The 15,337-nt window shown below is 45.4% G+C and overlaps 1 protein-coding gene across 2 annotated transcripts; it reads right to left on the bottom strand.

Annotated features, from left to right (window-relative positions):
- Nucleotides 1-5,434: 5,434 nt before the first annotated feature.
- On the bottom strand, nt 5,435-9,687 carry LOC124666148 (repressor of RNA polymerase III transcription MAF1 homolog). 2 transcript variants are annotated; one of them, XM_047203499.1, is made up of 11 exons: nt 9,572-9,687; nt 8,210-8,336; nt 8,041-8,111; nt 7,915-7,964; nt 7,192-7,265; nt 7,047-7,109; nt 6,618-6,708; nt 6,322-6,384; nt 6,165-6,244; nt 6,010-6,081; nt 5,435-5,779 (listed from the first exon to the last, which is right to left on the bottom strand). In XM_047203499.1, exons 2-11 carry the CDS (start codon nt 8,239-8,241, stop codon nt 5,701-5,703), a joined length of 675 nt encoding a protein of 224 aa, XP_047059455.1. In that variant the 5' UTR covers nt 8,242-8,336; nt 9,572-9,687; the 3' UTR covers nt 5,435-5,700. The 2 variants fall into 2 exon arrangements, with proteins under 2 accessions (XP_047059455.1, XP_047059456.1); XM_047203500.1 differs by having other exon boundaries at nt 6,618-6,705.
- Between the last annotated feature and the right edge of the window lie 5,650 nt (nt 9,688-15,337).

Raw genomic sequence — 15,337 nt, 5'->3', positions numbered from 1 at the left:
TTTGCTGATCCTCGCCGTTAAGCTGATGCTGCTCCATCGCTGCCTTTGTTTATGTCTGATTCTGTATTTGTGCTGGCCTCTAGGAGGCTGTTAAATACTTCTTTGTGCATATCTCACTGTTGTGCTGGTCTATAGGAGGCTCTTGAACACTGCTTTTGGATCTGGGTAGTCTGCCTGCAGGTTTAGGCAAGCATCTTACCACTCCGACGCTAGATTACGAACTGTTAAGTGCTCTGTTCGTTGTGTATAAGTGTTTGTTGTGCTTATGATCATGTTTGAGATGTTTGTGTGCCGTTATATGATGGTAAGATCACCATATTTGTTGCCAGAGTGTCCAAAATAGTAACCAAACACATATGTTGTGGTTGAACAGAAATGAAATGTTTTATCCATGCATCCAAACAATGTGCACTTCTACTCGGATCGGTGCAGCAGCCTACCAAATGATTGCTAAAAGTGACTCGTGACCCGTTCGCGAAGTGCATGGCCGTTCATCACGCTGCGTCAGTCACGCAGAATTTCTGCTCAGCCTACCAAACGCGTTAGCTAAGTACTGTAGGGAACATCTTGCAGCAGTAGATGCGAGACGAGACTGTATTGACTCGCGCGCAGAGGCGTCCAAAAAATAATTGATTGAAGATCAAACCAACCTACTACTGCCACGGCAAGTAATTACAAGCAGGGGCAGGCGATAGAAAGTCTTGATCCAAATTTTCTATGTTGCACAAGCACAATTAACCATGAATTTTGAACTCAAAGTTACCTATGAATTTATAACTAAAACATAGTGCATACGGATCCAAACCCTAGTCTCACGGCTCATAGTGCTTAGGGCATCTCCAGCGGCGCGACGCGACCGTTTGCGTCCGCCGTGACCGGAAATGCGTCTGGTCCTACTCCATCGGGGCGACGCAAAGTGACTGATCCGTCCGCGACGACGCAAACGTGGCCCAAATATGCGCCATGTTTGTATCTCCGCGGACGCTGCACGTGTTAAGAGATCGGTTCTGCATTGTATTGTAATCCTGCCAAGTATATAAATAGAAGAGGTGGGGAGCACGTTGCTCCATCCACGAAACCCTAAACGTGTTTTTACTTGGTATCAGACCCAACAACCCCCGCACGGGTCTCCCTTCTCCCGATCGCGATCTCATCGCCGCCGCCCTCTCCGATGGGTTCCTCTGGCGCAGCGATGCAGCTCTCCGTCATCGGCCCAGTCGTCTCTCCGCCCGCGCTGACGGCTGCTCCCACGGTTCCCACCGTCGGAATTCGTCTCGACCGCAACAACTTCGCTCTGTGGCGTGCTCTTACCTCACCAATCTCTCCGGGGCTTCGCTCCATGGTTACCTCGATGGCACGGTGGCGGCGCTAGCCAAGACCACTACCGAGGGCACCGGCGACGCCGCTCAGCAGGTTGACAACCCCGCGTATGGTACGTGGTGGACTCAGGACCAGAAGGTCCTGGGCGTGCTCCTCTCCTCCATGACCGAGGAGATCGCGAGCCAGCTCATCGGCTGCAAGACGACGGCCGCGGCATGGACGGCGATCCATGCCATGTTTTCCGCGCAGAGTCGTGCTGGAGTCAGGCGTCGCCAAATTACGGTCTATGTATTATGTTGTAATGCCCAAACAAATATCATAGTAATCATCTTGTCATGTATGGTCGATATTCTATTAATTGCCCAGCTGTAATTTGTTCACCCAGCATGTTATTCATCTTTATGGAGAGACACCTCTAGTGAACTATGGAGCCTGGTCCTTTCCTTTACACTGATAAATTCATCCACTGCAACCCTGCTCTATTTACTTACTGCAAAGCTATGTTCTCTTTAACTACTGCAAACATCTTTTTCACTCGATATGTCTAATCCTTTGTGTTCAGCAAACCGGTGAGATTGACAACCTTACTGTAAGTTGGGCAAAATATTGTGGTTGTGTTGTGTGTAGGTTCCACGTTGTTGCTGACGCTGGTAGTGCGTCCTGCCACTAGTCAGCTAACAACACCTTTAGAAGTCACGCCTTCTCCTACTAGTCGATTAAACCTTGGTTTCTTACTGAGGGAAAAACTTGCTACTGTGCTCATCACACCTTCCTTTTTGGGTTTCCCAACCGCTTCCACAACAACCGCCACCAAGATTGTCTGGCACCATCACCGGAGCACCATCAGCACCCCATCCCTAGCGACGACATACCAACCGACGACGGACGGAGGCGGCGACAACCCTAGGTCGTGCATCATTTGTGAGGTCACACTGACGGCCGAAAAGCTCCCTGGAGGTTGCGCACGAGGGTAATGGGCAGGGGAGTCACGAGAAAGGAGTCTATGGTAGCAGCAGGGAAGCGAGAGCGGCACCGATAGTCGGCGGCTAGGGCGAGATGGGTGGGTCGGCGAGGAACTTTTTGGCTTTTGTAAGTAAGTAAAAAGATGACGAGAGTGGATCTAGTGATCAGGGGGATACGTGAGCACCCGGTTATCACCGTTGGATTCGGTCCACCACCGTTGGATTCTGCTACTCACTAACGGCCACTACCTCGCCGGCCTCCACCTCGCGCATCTGAGTTCGCGCCAGTGTCTCCCCGGCCAAGCGCGTCGCCATGCACCTTCCCCGCATCTCTCCGCCCTTCTACTCGACGCGCTGGTGAAAGGACACGGATGTCGCCTAGAGGGGGGGTGAATAGGCGATTTAAAACTTTTACAAGATGGGCTTAACAAATGCGGAATAAAACTAGCGTTTACTTTGTCCAGCCCAAGGCCTATATACTATTGTTCACCTATGTGCACCAACAACTTATGCTAAGCAATACAAGCAAGTATGAGATAGCAAGATATATATAACTTCAAGCACGATGGCTATCACAAGGTAAAGTGCATAAGTAAAGAGCTCGGGTATAGAGATAACCGAGGCACGCGGGAGACGATGATTTATCCCGGAGTTCACACTCTTGCGAGTGCTAATCTCCGGTGGAGAGGTGCGGTTGCTTAGTGCTCCCGAACGCCACAAGAGGCTCACCTTGAGGTGTGGTTGCTCGATGCACACCAACGCCACAAAGGCCTCACCCCAAGATGCGGTACTCACACCACACACCGAACGCCACGAAGGCGCCTCACCTAAATCTCCGGTGACCCTCGCCACGAAGGCCTAGGTCACGGTTCCACTAAGGGATTTCCTTCGAGGCGGAAACCGGGCCTTACACAAATATTGGGGCACACATCCACAACTTAATTGGAGGCTCCCAACAAATTGCCACAAAGGCGTAGAATCCGTCTAGGGTTCCAAGAACCCAAGAGTAACAACCTTCTTGCTTTCACCACCACGAATCACGTGGAGAACTCAAACCGATGCACCAAATGCAATGGCAAGAACACCACAAAGATGCTCAAGTCCTTCTCTCTCAAATTCCAACAAAGCTACAAAAGCTATTGGGGGAATAAGAGAGGAAGAACAAAGAGGAGAACACAAAATTCTCCAAGATCTAGATCCCAAGGATTCACTCACAAAGAGATGATTTGGTTTGGTCAAAGTGTGGATCTAGATCCCCTCAATCTTTCTCTCAAATAGATGCAAGAATCATGGGAAGGGGAGAAAGATCTCAAGCTTCAAAAAGTCAACAACAAATGGAGGAGCAAAGCTTGGGAAGAGAGGAGGAAGAAGAAGGAGCAAGCCGTGACAAAACAGGAGAGAGAGGGGGCTTAAAAGGATGCCCCAATTTCTGCCCGTTGGGGTGCTGCGCGCGGGGAAGAAGGGGACCGGTAGTACCGGCCCTTGGTGGCCGGTACTACCGGCCGCAGATGGCAGGAGGCGGCGGAGGAGGCGAGCCGCGGGCAGTGAGGGGAGGCCGGAGCCTCCGGCCATGGTACCGGCCGGGGTACCGCCGAGCCTCCCCATAGCCCTGGAGCTTCACTGTGGCACTCGGCGCCTTAGCGGTACCGCGGGCGGTACCGAGCCCGGAGGCTCCGGCCATGGTGAGGCCGGTGGTACCGCCCGAGCCTCCGGCGGTCGCCCCTCCTCTCCTTTTCCTTTCTTTTACTTTTCTTTCTTTTAAACCCAAATAGAAGACAAACTTCAAAAGATAATATCTAGAGTTTGGAAACTCCGATCAAGACGAAACCAATTTTGTTGGAAAGAGGACAACAAGAGCCCTTACATCGTTATTCACTCGGACTTGAAGAAGCGGTACACGCTAAAATGTGTGGATAAAAGGTGTCCATGGGTTGTCCGTGCACGACCTTTCAAAAAAGGGCCCTCTTAAGTGAATAAGAGATGGAGGGAGAGAAGAAGAGAAAGAAAGAAGAAGGGTCGGGCTGGGCGCGCGCGGCGCCCAAACTTAAGTGAATGTGTGGCGCCCTTGCCAGGGGCGCCACACTTTCAAAGTGTGGCGCCGGCCGGAGCGGGCGCCACTCGTGCTCGCCACGTCGGATCGGGGTCACCAGCTCGGCGTCGACGGGCCACGTCGGATGGGTGTGTGGCGCCGGCCGCCGGGGCGCCACATGGGCATGTGTGGCGCCCTTGAGAGGGGCGCCACACAAAAGGGTTAGATTGGTGAAATAGTTTCGCCGGAGGGTCAGTCTGTGCTTTTCTTCCAGTTTTGGGTTATTTTTGTGTAAATCGCCTCAGTTAGTTCATCAATCATCACCCTGTAATTGTGGTTGATGTGTATGCCGCGGGGTCCAAGCTTCCGATCTGGGTTCGTGCCGCGACGTGCGGACTAGTGCGCCGCGTCGTTTCCACCATACGCGCGGCGCAACGGTGCTGGTCTCCCCTTGTATCTATCTATACCAGCAGTCCAGCACTTGTCGCGGACGGCAGACGCTGCACCAGTCTACAGCAATGTCCAGCCACGAGTATGTAGGGCAGGAGCAGGACGACGCGGACGCATAGCGCCGTAGTACAGGGACTTGGCAACGGCGCATACAAATAATTTTTTCATGTGGGTACCGCACGACGGCACGAGGTATCAGCATCGGTCATCTGACGATCGGAGCCTACTCCACGTCAAGCATGTGCCAGTACTCAGTTAACATCGGAATCCGCTTATATACAATACAAGCTTCATTCATTCCTTCACGAGGGAACAGTAACAGACTAATAGTACGGCAACTAACTGAACCCGTGTCATGGAACTATGGAAGACGCCAAAAGGCAAGCGTGCGTCCTGCCAGGATCGACACTGCAGGTGGGTTTTTCAATCTGCAGGAATCTATATTAAGAAACGTACCGCTGCTTCATCAGACGGTAACACGACGTGCAGCAGTGCAGTACCACCCAGGCATCAGTACCTGACCTGTGTGCACGAGAGGTACCTACCCTTTAATTCAACATGGCCTACACATCGTTAACAGCCCACGTAGATCGAGCAGACAAGAGCCACGATGGTGCTGATTTCACAATCCAACAAACATGCATAAGATTTTGCCAGATCGTTGCACAAACTGTTTGCAGAACTGAAAGCCAAATTCAGAAATTGCCAGTTCAAATTTGGCAGATTGAAATTACAGACTTCAAATCTTGAAACTACAGACAAGGGCAACAACAGAGATCAGAGTGTATTCTCTACAGACAGGCAAAGTCGCTCTACAAGTTCCCTAGAGGGAAACTGCTTGCCATGAGGAGTCCTACTGGCATACGTGCTAGCATATATTACACGAACAGGTCACTGCTGGTTGGTTGGTCATGTTCCTAGCAGAACCGGGCTAGTCAGTCATATGTCCATGTCGATCAAGGCGTCCTCCTCGCCCTCAGAGAGCACACCAGCGAGGAAGTCATCTCCTGCAAACTTGCTGTCATAGTAATAGTAAATTGTCAGTAATTCATATAGTTTCAGAACTTCTCATGTACTCCCTCCGGCCCATAATAAGTGTTGTGGTTATGTATCGGAGGGAGTAGTAGTATTTTTCATTAAAAGAACATGTGCTGCAAACTTGCTGTGGCAGAAGAGCAAATTGTCACTAATCCATATAGTTTCAGAACATTTCATGCAATGCTCTTCACTGAAAATGCGTGTGCCTACCTAGTGCAGCAGCATCGGAAGCTCACTACTCGCTTCAGCTTACGGTTGTAGAAGAAAAAGTTGATCGACCATCTACAAGAGGAACAGAATGTCAGTTTGCATATTAGAGCATTCGATTCATTGCAAATAAGGAGGGATAAGCTTGTTGGTCGTACATGGCCCCTTTCTCCAGAAATGGATCTCCGTCAGAGTCTGGGTTGTAGCTGTAGATATCGCACTCTCTGATTTTGATAACCTACAAAACAGGGTGTAAGAGTAATATAGGACCGCCGACTTCCCTGAACTAGTACTACACATTTACTCAATGCTAACCTCGTCAATAGCTTTAGTCATACTGTCCAGAAGAGAACTGCCTTCATTTTTAGCTGCCCAAAGCTGAACAATAGTTCGGTTCAGGTTAACAGTCTTAGCAGCAATTGTAAGTTGAGCACTTTAATGATGGGAAGGAATACAGTCTCAGTATCATCTGTAAGTTCAGCGCTTGGTTAACAACATAGTTACAACTATATAACTTGCCCTTTTGCATTCCCAGATTTATTTGTTTATATGAGCAGACATGCCTATGGACCACAAGAGTAAAATTCATGCAGCTTGAAGAGAAGCATTACCATACAAGCCTCAGATAGGTAGTTGTCTAGCATCTGCCTGAAACTTTCCATATCTTCTTCTCTGAAGAACAGGTGTGCCCGAACTGCACTGCTAAGCGAACAAGTGTTGACAAAGAGGATGTTAAATTTAATCTGAAGGTCATCCCATCATGCATATGTCGCATGACAGTCAGGGGACCCCAAGAAAAGGTGTGGCTCTTCAAAATACAAAAAAAAATGTTCCAAGGGATATGGAGAGAATTGAACTCTCAGCTCAGAAGAGCAACGGCTATTTAATCCGTTTGTCATGCCATTTGACAACACCCCCTTAAGCTGGTCGGAAAGGATAAAAGCGGGTTGCCATATCGCCCAAAATAAGCTGAGTATGACATTACCCAATATCCTTCCTCCCAGATTATATCAAACACACTCTTTGTAAGACAAGATTACCTGAAATCATAATCTGGATACATATGACCAAGAGTGAGAACCAGATATATCAACGTTTTCCGGCTGAAATAAAAACAGAACATAAAAAAGAGTTAGCTGATTAAACAGCAAATGTGCAAAATAAAGGTAATCTACACACTGTTACCTGGATCTACAAGACAAATGCTCCACAGGTGAAGGAGGATCACTATCAGAGGACTTCCCGAGGTAATCAAGAATCTGAATACGCAAAAGAGAAATTAAATCAGCATGTATATCAACATGCATAAAATTATCTCTGGCATGCCATGATACCTAAATTTTGACAAGGATGGAGAACCAAAAAGTTAATACATACTACATATGCCTTTTAAAGGCATGATATGCATATCTTTCTGGCTAAGATCTCACAGGAGGGACAGGTGAATTGTGAAAACAACAACTACAGTGGGAAGAAACTTAACATACAGGATTTTCACAAAATTCACATGTGCATCATTTCCTAACATTACAGGTATGCAAAAAGACGTCCACAAAATTAATGCCTGACTACAACCAGTTGTAGAAATGGAACAAAATATCAACATTAGCCTAATGCACTGCTTTAAACAGAAATTTCATATGTTACTACAAACTTTTATCTCTTAGTTCTAGTTTTTATATGATACCAACGGCAATCATAAGACATATACTTTACACAAAAAATTCTTATGTTACCACAAATTTCCATGACATAGCTCCAGTTTTTATATGATTGCCAATGATAAGCACAAGACAAATGATATCCTAACAAACCACAATAGCGAAAATGTCTATGATTCGCAGCTGCCTGACAAGAGAAGGGATATCAGTTGTCATAAAAATAAATTAGCTGATCGGAAGTACGTACGTCATGTTCAAGACTTATTGAAAGCCGGCGATCATTACCGGCATGCTTGCCTGCAGATCAACATAGAGTGTGACCCTATAATGGTATAACATGTACAGTAAAAAAGCGAATTGAGCATACTCTTACATGAGAAGGCTTCAAGGTTTCCCCTAATTGTACAATCACCAAGATTCAGTTGCTCGAAGAACACATTTACACTGAAAGAAAACAAACAAATATAGTTAATTAGGGCAAACAAAATTGCATGTTACCAGGGCACTTCACAATAAGAAAGAAGAAAAAAGGCCATGTTTACTTGTCGAACGGGGTGTATTCTAAAAGCTTCATGTCGAACGTGTTGTGAACTCTGTCGGATGTCTTGTGAACTCATACAAGTACCGACCAGAGCAGATGAGTACCAAGAAGGTGAGCTTCAAATCAATCTGTGAAATCAACACATCCGAAGAGTAATTAAAGAGACGATTAAATAAATAATTTGATAAGAGATGGGATCAAAAAACACATTAATGAAACAAAACAAATTTTAGCAAATTCTTTGCACGGTATTTTTCCCTTACTTTTCCTTGCAATCTAAGCATATACCACTAGAAAATGGGAGTAGCAGATTTCAACAGACATGTGGTTTCAATGCTAAGGATGTGGAGGCACGGGAAGTAAACTTGGTTACGGCTGTGGATACGGCAGCGGATTGTTAGGAGCGACGAGAAAGAGCGACATAACAACAACAGCAACCACACTTGGCCTCCTAATTACTGCACACATCAAGTTCCAGCTACACAGCCACTATTTCAGTACGGTGATCGATTTCGTACTGACCAACACAACCTACCTAAATTCAACCACCTGCACATCATACAATAGCAATATAGGATCAAACCAAGTGACTCGGTTCCTCTCCCCTTTTCTCCCATCAGTACCAGTGGTGCACAGCACACTAGCATGAACTAGAGTGGTGTTTTGAGTAAACAGTCCCAACTCACGAATATATCCAAACAAACACAACTTCCTGCATAGGCTAGTGAGAACAGGTTAGTTAGAACGCTAGATCAAAGGAGCTAGCCATGCATTCTGCCGAGCATTTGGAGGACAGCATGATGCCAGTGCTCCATGTGAACAATCTAGACACTACTGGAGTGGAGTGGAGTAGATCGGACTATGAAATTATGTATAGGACGAAGCATCATTACATCCCTTGTTAGAGTAGCCGTTAGTTTAATGTATACTGAACAAAAAGTACAGTTACTTTTGTAAGCAGACAAGCAAACAAACAATAAATCGAAAAACATCCAAGGAGGCAACTATCCCCCCACGCGGAGGCCCCTTGCACCCGCAGCCGCACACCTTTGAGGCTGCGTGCGTGCCTGCCTGCCGGCGGCGCCCAAGGTCGCACGCCGCCGTGCTACAACCCCCGTTTTTCCCCTGGTCGATTCCAACGTCGCAGGGATGCACACGCCGTACTAGTCCTCCCCACCTTTCCCCTGGCACGAAGCGCTGGTAGGATCACCGTTGGCGCGCCCGAATCGAGCGCACACGGTAGCGTAATCGATCTGCCTCGTAATCGTCAACTCACGACAAGCGCGATGTCGCGCGCGCGCGGATTTCGTGAGAGAGCGTATGCAGGAGGAAGGCGGAGGAGGAGGTGGAATTCCGGACGTACCTGGCGAGATCTCCCTCGCCGGCGGGAAGGAGAGAGGAGGAGACGGAAAGGAGGCGATCTCGGGGTTGCTGGGATCTGGCTGGCTGCCACCCACCCTCCACCACCACTTGTTTATCTATCCCCTTGCTCCGCCTCCGATGATGATTTTTCTCTCTTTCTCCTCTCGCTGCTGGCGCTGTGGATGAGAGCGACAGGTGGGAACGAGGGTTGACGGACACGTGGCGCTTGGCCCGCGGCGCGCGGTAACGTTTGTCGTGAGTTGACAGTCACGGAGGAAGGAGCGGGAGCGTTATCCGTTGCGCATCGGACGGGAATCTTATCTTCTTGTTTCCAAAGGAAGAAGAAAAATATTCGAATCCCGCGACGGAGATATGGGGCTGTGCATCGATCCACCAGCGGGCGGGCTTATCCGGTGTCAGTGTGACGGGCATGGGCCATGCGCGGTGCTGCCAGCCCACAGGATATATATTATATATCTCGAGGCTTCAAAACTGCGGGCCGCGTCTTCTTTGGTCCCACCCCATCAAATCTAAGTTTTTGCAAAGGTCACAAAATACTAACCCTCTCGGGCATGCCGGCGTCGAAATCCAAAGAGAATTTTTTCACAAAGTATAGATCTGCCCGCCGGCCGGAAGGAGAGATCGATGATGGAGGCGTCGATGGGCTCCTCGTATTTTTTAAGAGCACACTCCGTGCGCTTTGAAGGAAATCGCAAAGGATGTGTTGGGGCGCGAAGAGGGTCTGCACATACGTCTTCGTCTTCCCATCCACCACCCACCACTCGTCCTCGCTGATCAGGGGCACGTGGTGAGCGGGCTGGGGTGGGATGTGTGCAGGCCCGGTCCTGAGATTTCGGCTGCGGCGAAACTGAATCCTACTTCAATAGAGACAAAAAGTATTGATACAAAAATAATATGTATATGCATGTTAAAAATTACATATTTAAAGTGCACTCGTGCTATTTATATCAAATAAGTTATATGTACGGAGTATATGTATTGTGTTCCAAATTTCTTATAACATTTCTCGATGCAAACCCAAGTGACGATAGTATATCAACATCAACATTACCGCTTATTATGTTGACTGGTCTCGAATCATATCGATGCGGTGGCTAGTGGACGCAATGCGGTATCCTCTTGGTGGCTCGGTCTCTCGCCTCTCATTGTGGTCATGTTATTATTGATGGGTTGTTGTCTAGGAAAAGGCCGAAATACGCCCCACATAGCCTCTCGGAGATTTTAATTTATAGCACACTTTGTCATTGTTGTCAGATTGTAATCTACCGCTACCACTCGGTGAGTAATCACCAGTCTTGCTTCTAATATGGGTTTTATTTTTTATTTTTGCCACACTAGTTTTTGCCTATGTTGTTTTGGTTTTGCTTTTGGCCCTCAATCGGAGAGAATAGGGCAAAAGCAAAATGTCAAAACATATAGTGCAAAGAAGCAAGATGGGCAGTAATGTGGCAAAAACAAAAACTTCCCTTATAATATGAGTTTGATATGACAAGCATCATGGTCCCGGCACCACTAATAGGTGCACCTATTTTTTCCTGTATAAAACAATCAATGGGTAAGTTAATTAGGGAATCAATCGGTGAGTGCACCCATTCGGAGAGGCACTCCTCACTCCTCGATCGATCTTGTGCCCATGATGTAGCCCACCGGGCCTAAACAATCAGGACAATCTAATTATTTCATAGAAAATAAAAGAGAAAAGGGCCCAAGCTAACAAAAGAATAGGTAGGCCCAAGTAACAATCCACGGAAACAGAAGATATGCAACGCGCATCGTCTCCCCAAACCCGATGACAGAAAAGCTCAAAGCATGCTCTAATGGCGTCGCAAATCCTTCGTCGCTGCATATGACATGGCTAGATGGGCCCCCTCGGTTCCAGGGGCCCGGGGCGGCCGCCCCTCCCGCCCCCCCTTAGGGCCGGCTCTGGATGTGTGGCTTTGGACGAGTGCCAGACGAGCTACACGATGGCCTGCGAGGGAAACTCAGTTGCACGGACCGGAAGGGTGCGGCAGGAAACGGGTGGCATTGCGCAATTACATTAACATATTTCAATAGCAGCAATAATGTAACTTACTTTACTGCCACAATCCGTACGGCGGCCACATACCTAGCTAACGCTAGCTAGACCTACCGCTTATGGTTGTATAACAAAACTAGTATAGTGGCCCTCGCACATGCGAGGGCAACATCTGAAACTATACGGTAGATTTTCATAGATTATCCCAATTTGCATAGATTTTCATGGATCAATAACACAATATGAATTGTCAAGATCAATTTTTTGTATTCTATTCACTCGTAGTTATTACCAAACTATTTGTCCTAAAATATGTACTTATTGTTTGGATATGGAATTATACTTCAAAATATAGTTATATATGGGATATAATGTTGTATAATATTTGTATATTCTATCTTCACCTAATCAGTAATGTAAACATGGGTATAGTTGGTTCACCGCTTCTCTTTGCTATATTGTAATTTCTATAGATTGTAGTCCAATGACCTATCTATTTTCTTACGCTACTCATGAGAAAATATGAATATTATCAAAATTGCATTAACCATGATATACCATTCCTGGGGATAATTGCAGGTAAGATTTCTTTAGTTATTTGTATAAAATCTGGATTTTTAGGGTTTTCACTTTATTCGCTTTAACAACTGCAATTAATCATCCACTTATGCTGGAATCAGTTTTTAAAAGTTATGATCTAACCGGCTCTCTCCGTTCTTGTTTCTCTGCAAAAATATTTTTATGGTTTTTGTATTCATAAAAATATTAGAGCTGTTATTATCTCGGTACCCCTTCAATCTCAATAGGCAATTATGGTGAAGTAATACGCATCTACATTTTCTTCCAGGAACGGGCGGCTTAGTTTGCTGGTCTACTCTTATATTTTCAAATGAACTTCGCTAGATGTTTTTTTATGCGAATGGACTTTGGTAGCTGGCTGGTACTTTTATTTCAGACGGTCTCGTCTAGCTAGCTCGTGTCATTTTATTTCCGAAATTACTCGATCGGCTATTTATAGAACTTCTATTCCAAAATATTATGTCTAATAAAAAATTAGAAATACTAATCTCCTAAAATATGTACTTATTGTTTGGATATGAAATTATACTTCAAATATATAGTCATATATGGGATACAATGTAGTTTGATATTCGTATATTCTCTATTCGCCTAATCAGTAGTGTGAATATGGTTATAGTTGGTTCACCTCTTCTATTTGCTATACTGTGTTTTTCTTAATCTACTCATGAGAAAATATGGAGAGTATTAAAATTACATTAACCATGATATACCATTCTTGGGGATAATTGCAGGTAAGATTTAAATCTTCAGTTATTTGTATAAAATCTACATTTTTCAGGTTTTCTACTTTATTCCCTTTCACGACTTCAATTAATCATCCATGGATGCTGGAATTAATTTTAAAAATTTATGATCTAACCGGCTCTCTCCGATCTTGTTTCCCTGCAAAATTTTTGTATTCATAAAAATATTAGAGCATTTAATCTTAGTAAGTCACAGAGCTCATCTTTTTTATGATGTAATCATATCTTGTATCATGTCAAACGACCTATTATACTTAATATTTTCTACTTCGTGCATAGAATCATTTTTTTTGCGAAACACAGTACAATCAAAGACGCTCATACATACGCGCACACACTCACCCCTATGAACACACACACGCACACCCTACCCCTATGAGCACCTCCAAGAGACTGCGGTGAAGAATTGATCCGGCGGGTACGCCTCGCTGTCGACGGGAACGTCGCCTCCCACTGAAGAATATTCCGCCTTTATGAGACACCAAAGTGTCAAATCTGGGATTTGAACTCTGATGGGCTGGGTGCCACTGCCCTCCTAACCATCCAACCACAGGTTGGTTCTCTGCATAGAATCATTTTGATTCCTACTTATTGTGTCTCGTTGGTTTGTTTGCACAAATAACTCATTGGCATCAGCCCGTCATTTCTATTTAACTTTTTTCACATCAATAGGCTATGCATTTTCAGCTGATCAAGTACATTGTGCAAACTTCACCACATAAAAGCAGAGTATTTTCATGTATATCAGTTGATCGTTATTTTCTTGTCTTGGCATATATTAGTTTGATGGTTGTACTTTTTTTCTAGCTCACCCGCTCGAAACCCAATGGTTGTTTAATCAGTAGCCGCATCTCTTGAAACTAATTGATTTGCCATATATATATATGTATGTATGCCACCTGCTACTCCGTTATGTGAAGTTATTCTATTTTTGCGAAGAATAATTTAAATTTTAATAGCATAAAACTTTTATATAGTAGTTTAGACATTACCGGGACATAGAAACCTAGAGACATATTCACAATTTATGTGTCACATTATTTCATTTTATGGATTCAGGAAAATATTGAGAAAAAAAAGTGTTGAATTTTTCTATTGGATGGCAGTTTAGATATTGTAGAACGACCAGGTCACCAGGCGTAGCAAATCTGGAGAAAAAAAATATAAATCAAAAAAGGTTGGTGCTGATTCTAGAGTATCACGTGCAACCTTAGTGTTTTAAATTAGCACATGTATTATATCCCGATCCGGACATGCCTCAAGTTTCCAAATTTTAGCTTGGTCATCAGACGTGTATGTCTTGGACTCTTATTTTTTGAACGCTGTCTTGGATTCTAGATCTAGGCTATGTTAACTCGGACACCTGACTCTTATTTTTTGAGCGCTATCTCCTTTTGTATTTACGTGTCAGGTACTTATTTGTACATGTTTTTTGTGGTACGTAACACATCTTATTTTTTAATCTCATCTGTTAAAATTAGAATCAACATGGTATATGAGAACCAACCTAAGGTTGGGTGGTTAGGAGGATGGTTGTACCCCCAGCCCACCAGAGTTCAAACCCCAGGTTTGACATCTGTGTGTCTCATAAAGGCGGAATATTCATTCAGTAGGAGGCGACGTTCCCGTCGACAGCGAGGCGCCTGTGGTGACTTCGTCAATTTCAAGATCTAATCCGCCGGCTCAGTCTTCCGGAGGTGCTCATAGGGGTAGGGTGTGCGTGTGTGCGTTCATAGGGGTGAGTGTATGCGCGTGTATGTGAGCGTCTGCGTTTGTACTGTGTTTCTCAAAAAAAAAAAAAGAATCAACATGGTATATATTTTTGGCATATGTGGACAAACGTGGTTGCTTTATTTTGCATCCGCATTTTGCTTTTAGTATATACTAGGAAAAATGCCCGTGCGTTGCATCGGATTAGCAAATAATAAACAATTCTTGTGAAAATAAAATAAATATTTAACTTTTAGTTTTCCGCTGACTCATTTTTTTTATCAGAGGTATGCGCACCCGTCTTTAGTTTTCGGTGGAATTTAAATATGTACACCTCACATGAAAAGGTAACTGATCATGGAGCGAAGAAGAGATTCACCGCTCTGACACTCAGGTTGGTGGCATGGGCATGTTGTCTTCGCGTGGCTAATATCAAAGGGTGTCTTTTTTTGGGTTTTCCACACGGTTTTGAGGCCGTGGACATCGCAAACCCAAAAGAAGTCTTAGGTTGGTGGGTCTTCCTAAGCTTCCCCCTTATGAACCAAAACGGTATCCTGCTTTGCCCTCTTTTTCCTTCTATTTAAAGCGATTGCCGCCGCAGTAGAATGTCACACGACCGCACATAGTCTCGATTTGGGGCGCGGTGGTTCCGGCCTAATCCGGGCGACATTGCAGGGCTATATTTAGAATTTCA

This window comes from Lolium rigidum, chromosome 6 (assembly GCF_022539505.1).
Source record: "Lolium rigidum isolate FL_2022 chromosome 6, APGP_CSIRO_Lrig_0.1, whole genome shotgun sequence".
Lineage (NCBI taxonomy): Eukaryota > Viridiplantae > Streptophyta > Magnoliopsida > Poales > Poaceae > Lolium > Lolium rigidum.
The sequence above is the reverse complement of the archived record's forward strand: the minus strand, read 5'-3'. Positions and strand labels throughout refer to the sequence as shown.

Bases quoted from the DNA above. Each gene is read 5' to 3' on its own strand.
- LOC124666148 (XM_047203499.1), bottom strand. From the start codon at position 8,241: ATGAAGCTTTTAGAATACACCCCGTTCGACAA. The intron at 6,385-6,617 runs GTAATGCTTCTC...ACTATTGTTCAG, and splicing joins ACCTATCTGAGGCTTGTATG to CTTTGGGCAGCTAAAAATGA. The intron at 5,780-6,009 runs GTAGGCACACGC...TTACTATGACAG, and splicing joins TTCCGATGCTGCTGCACTAG to CAAGTTTGCAGGAGATGACT.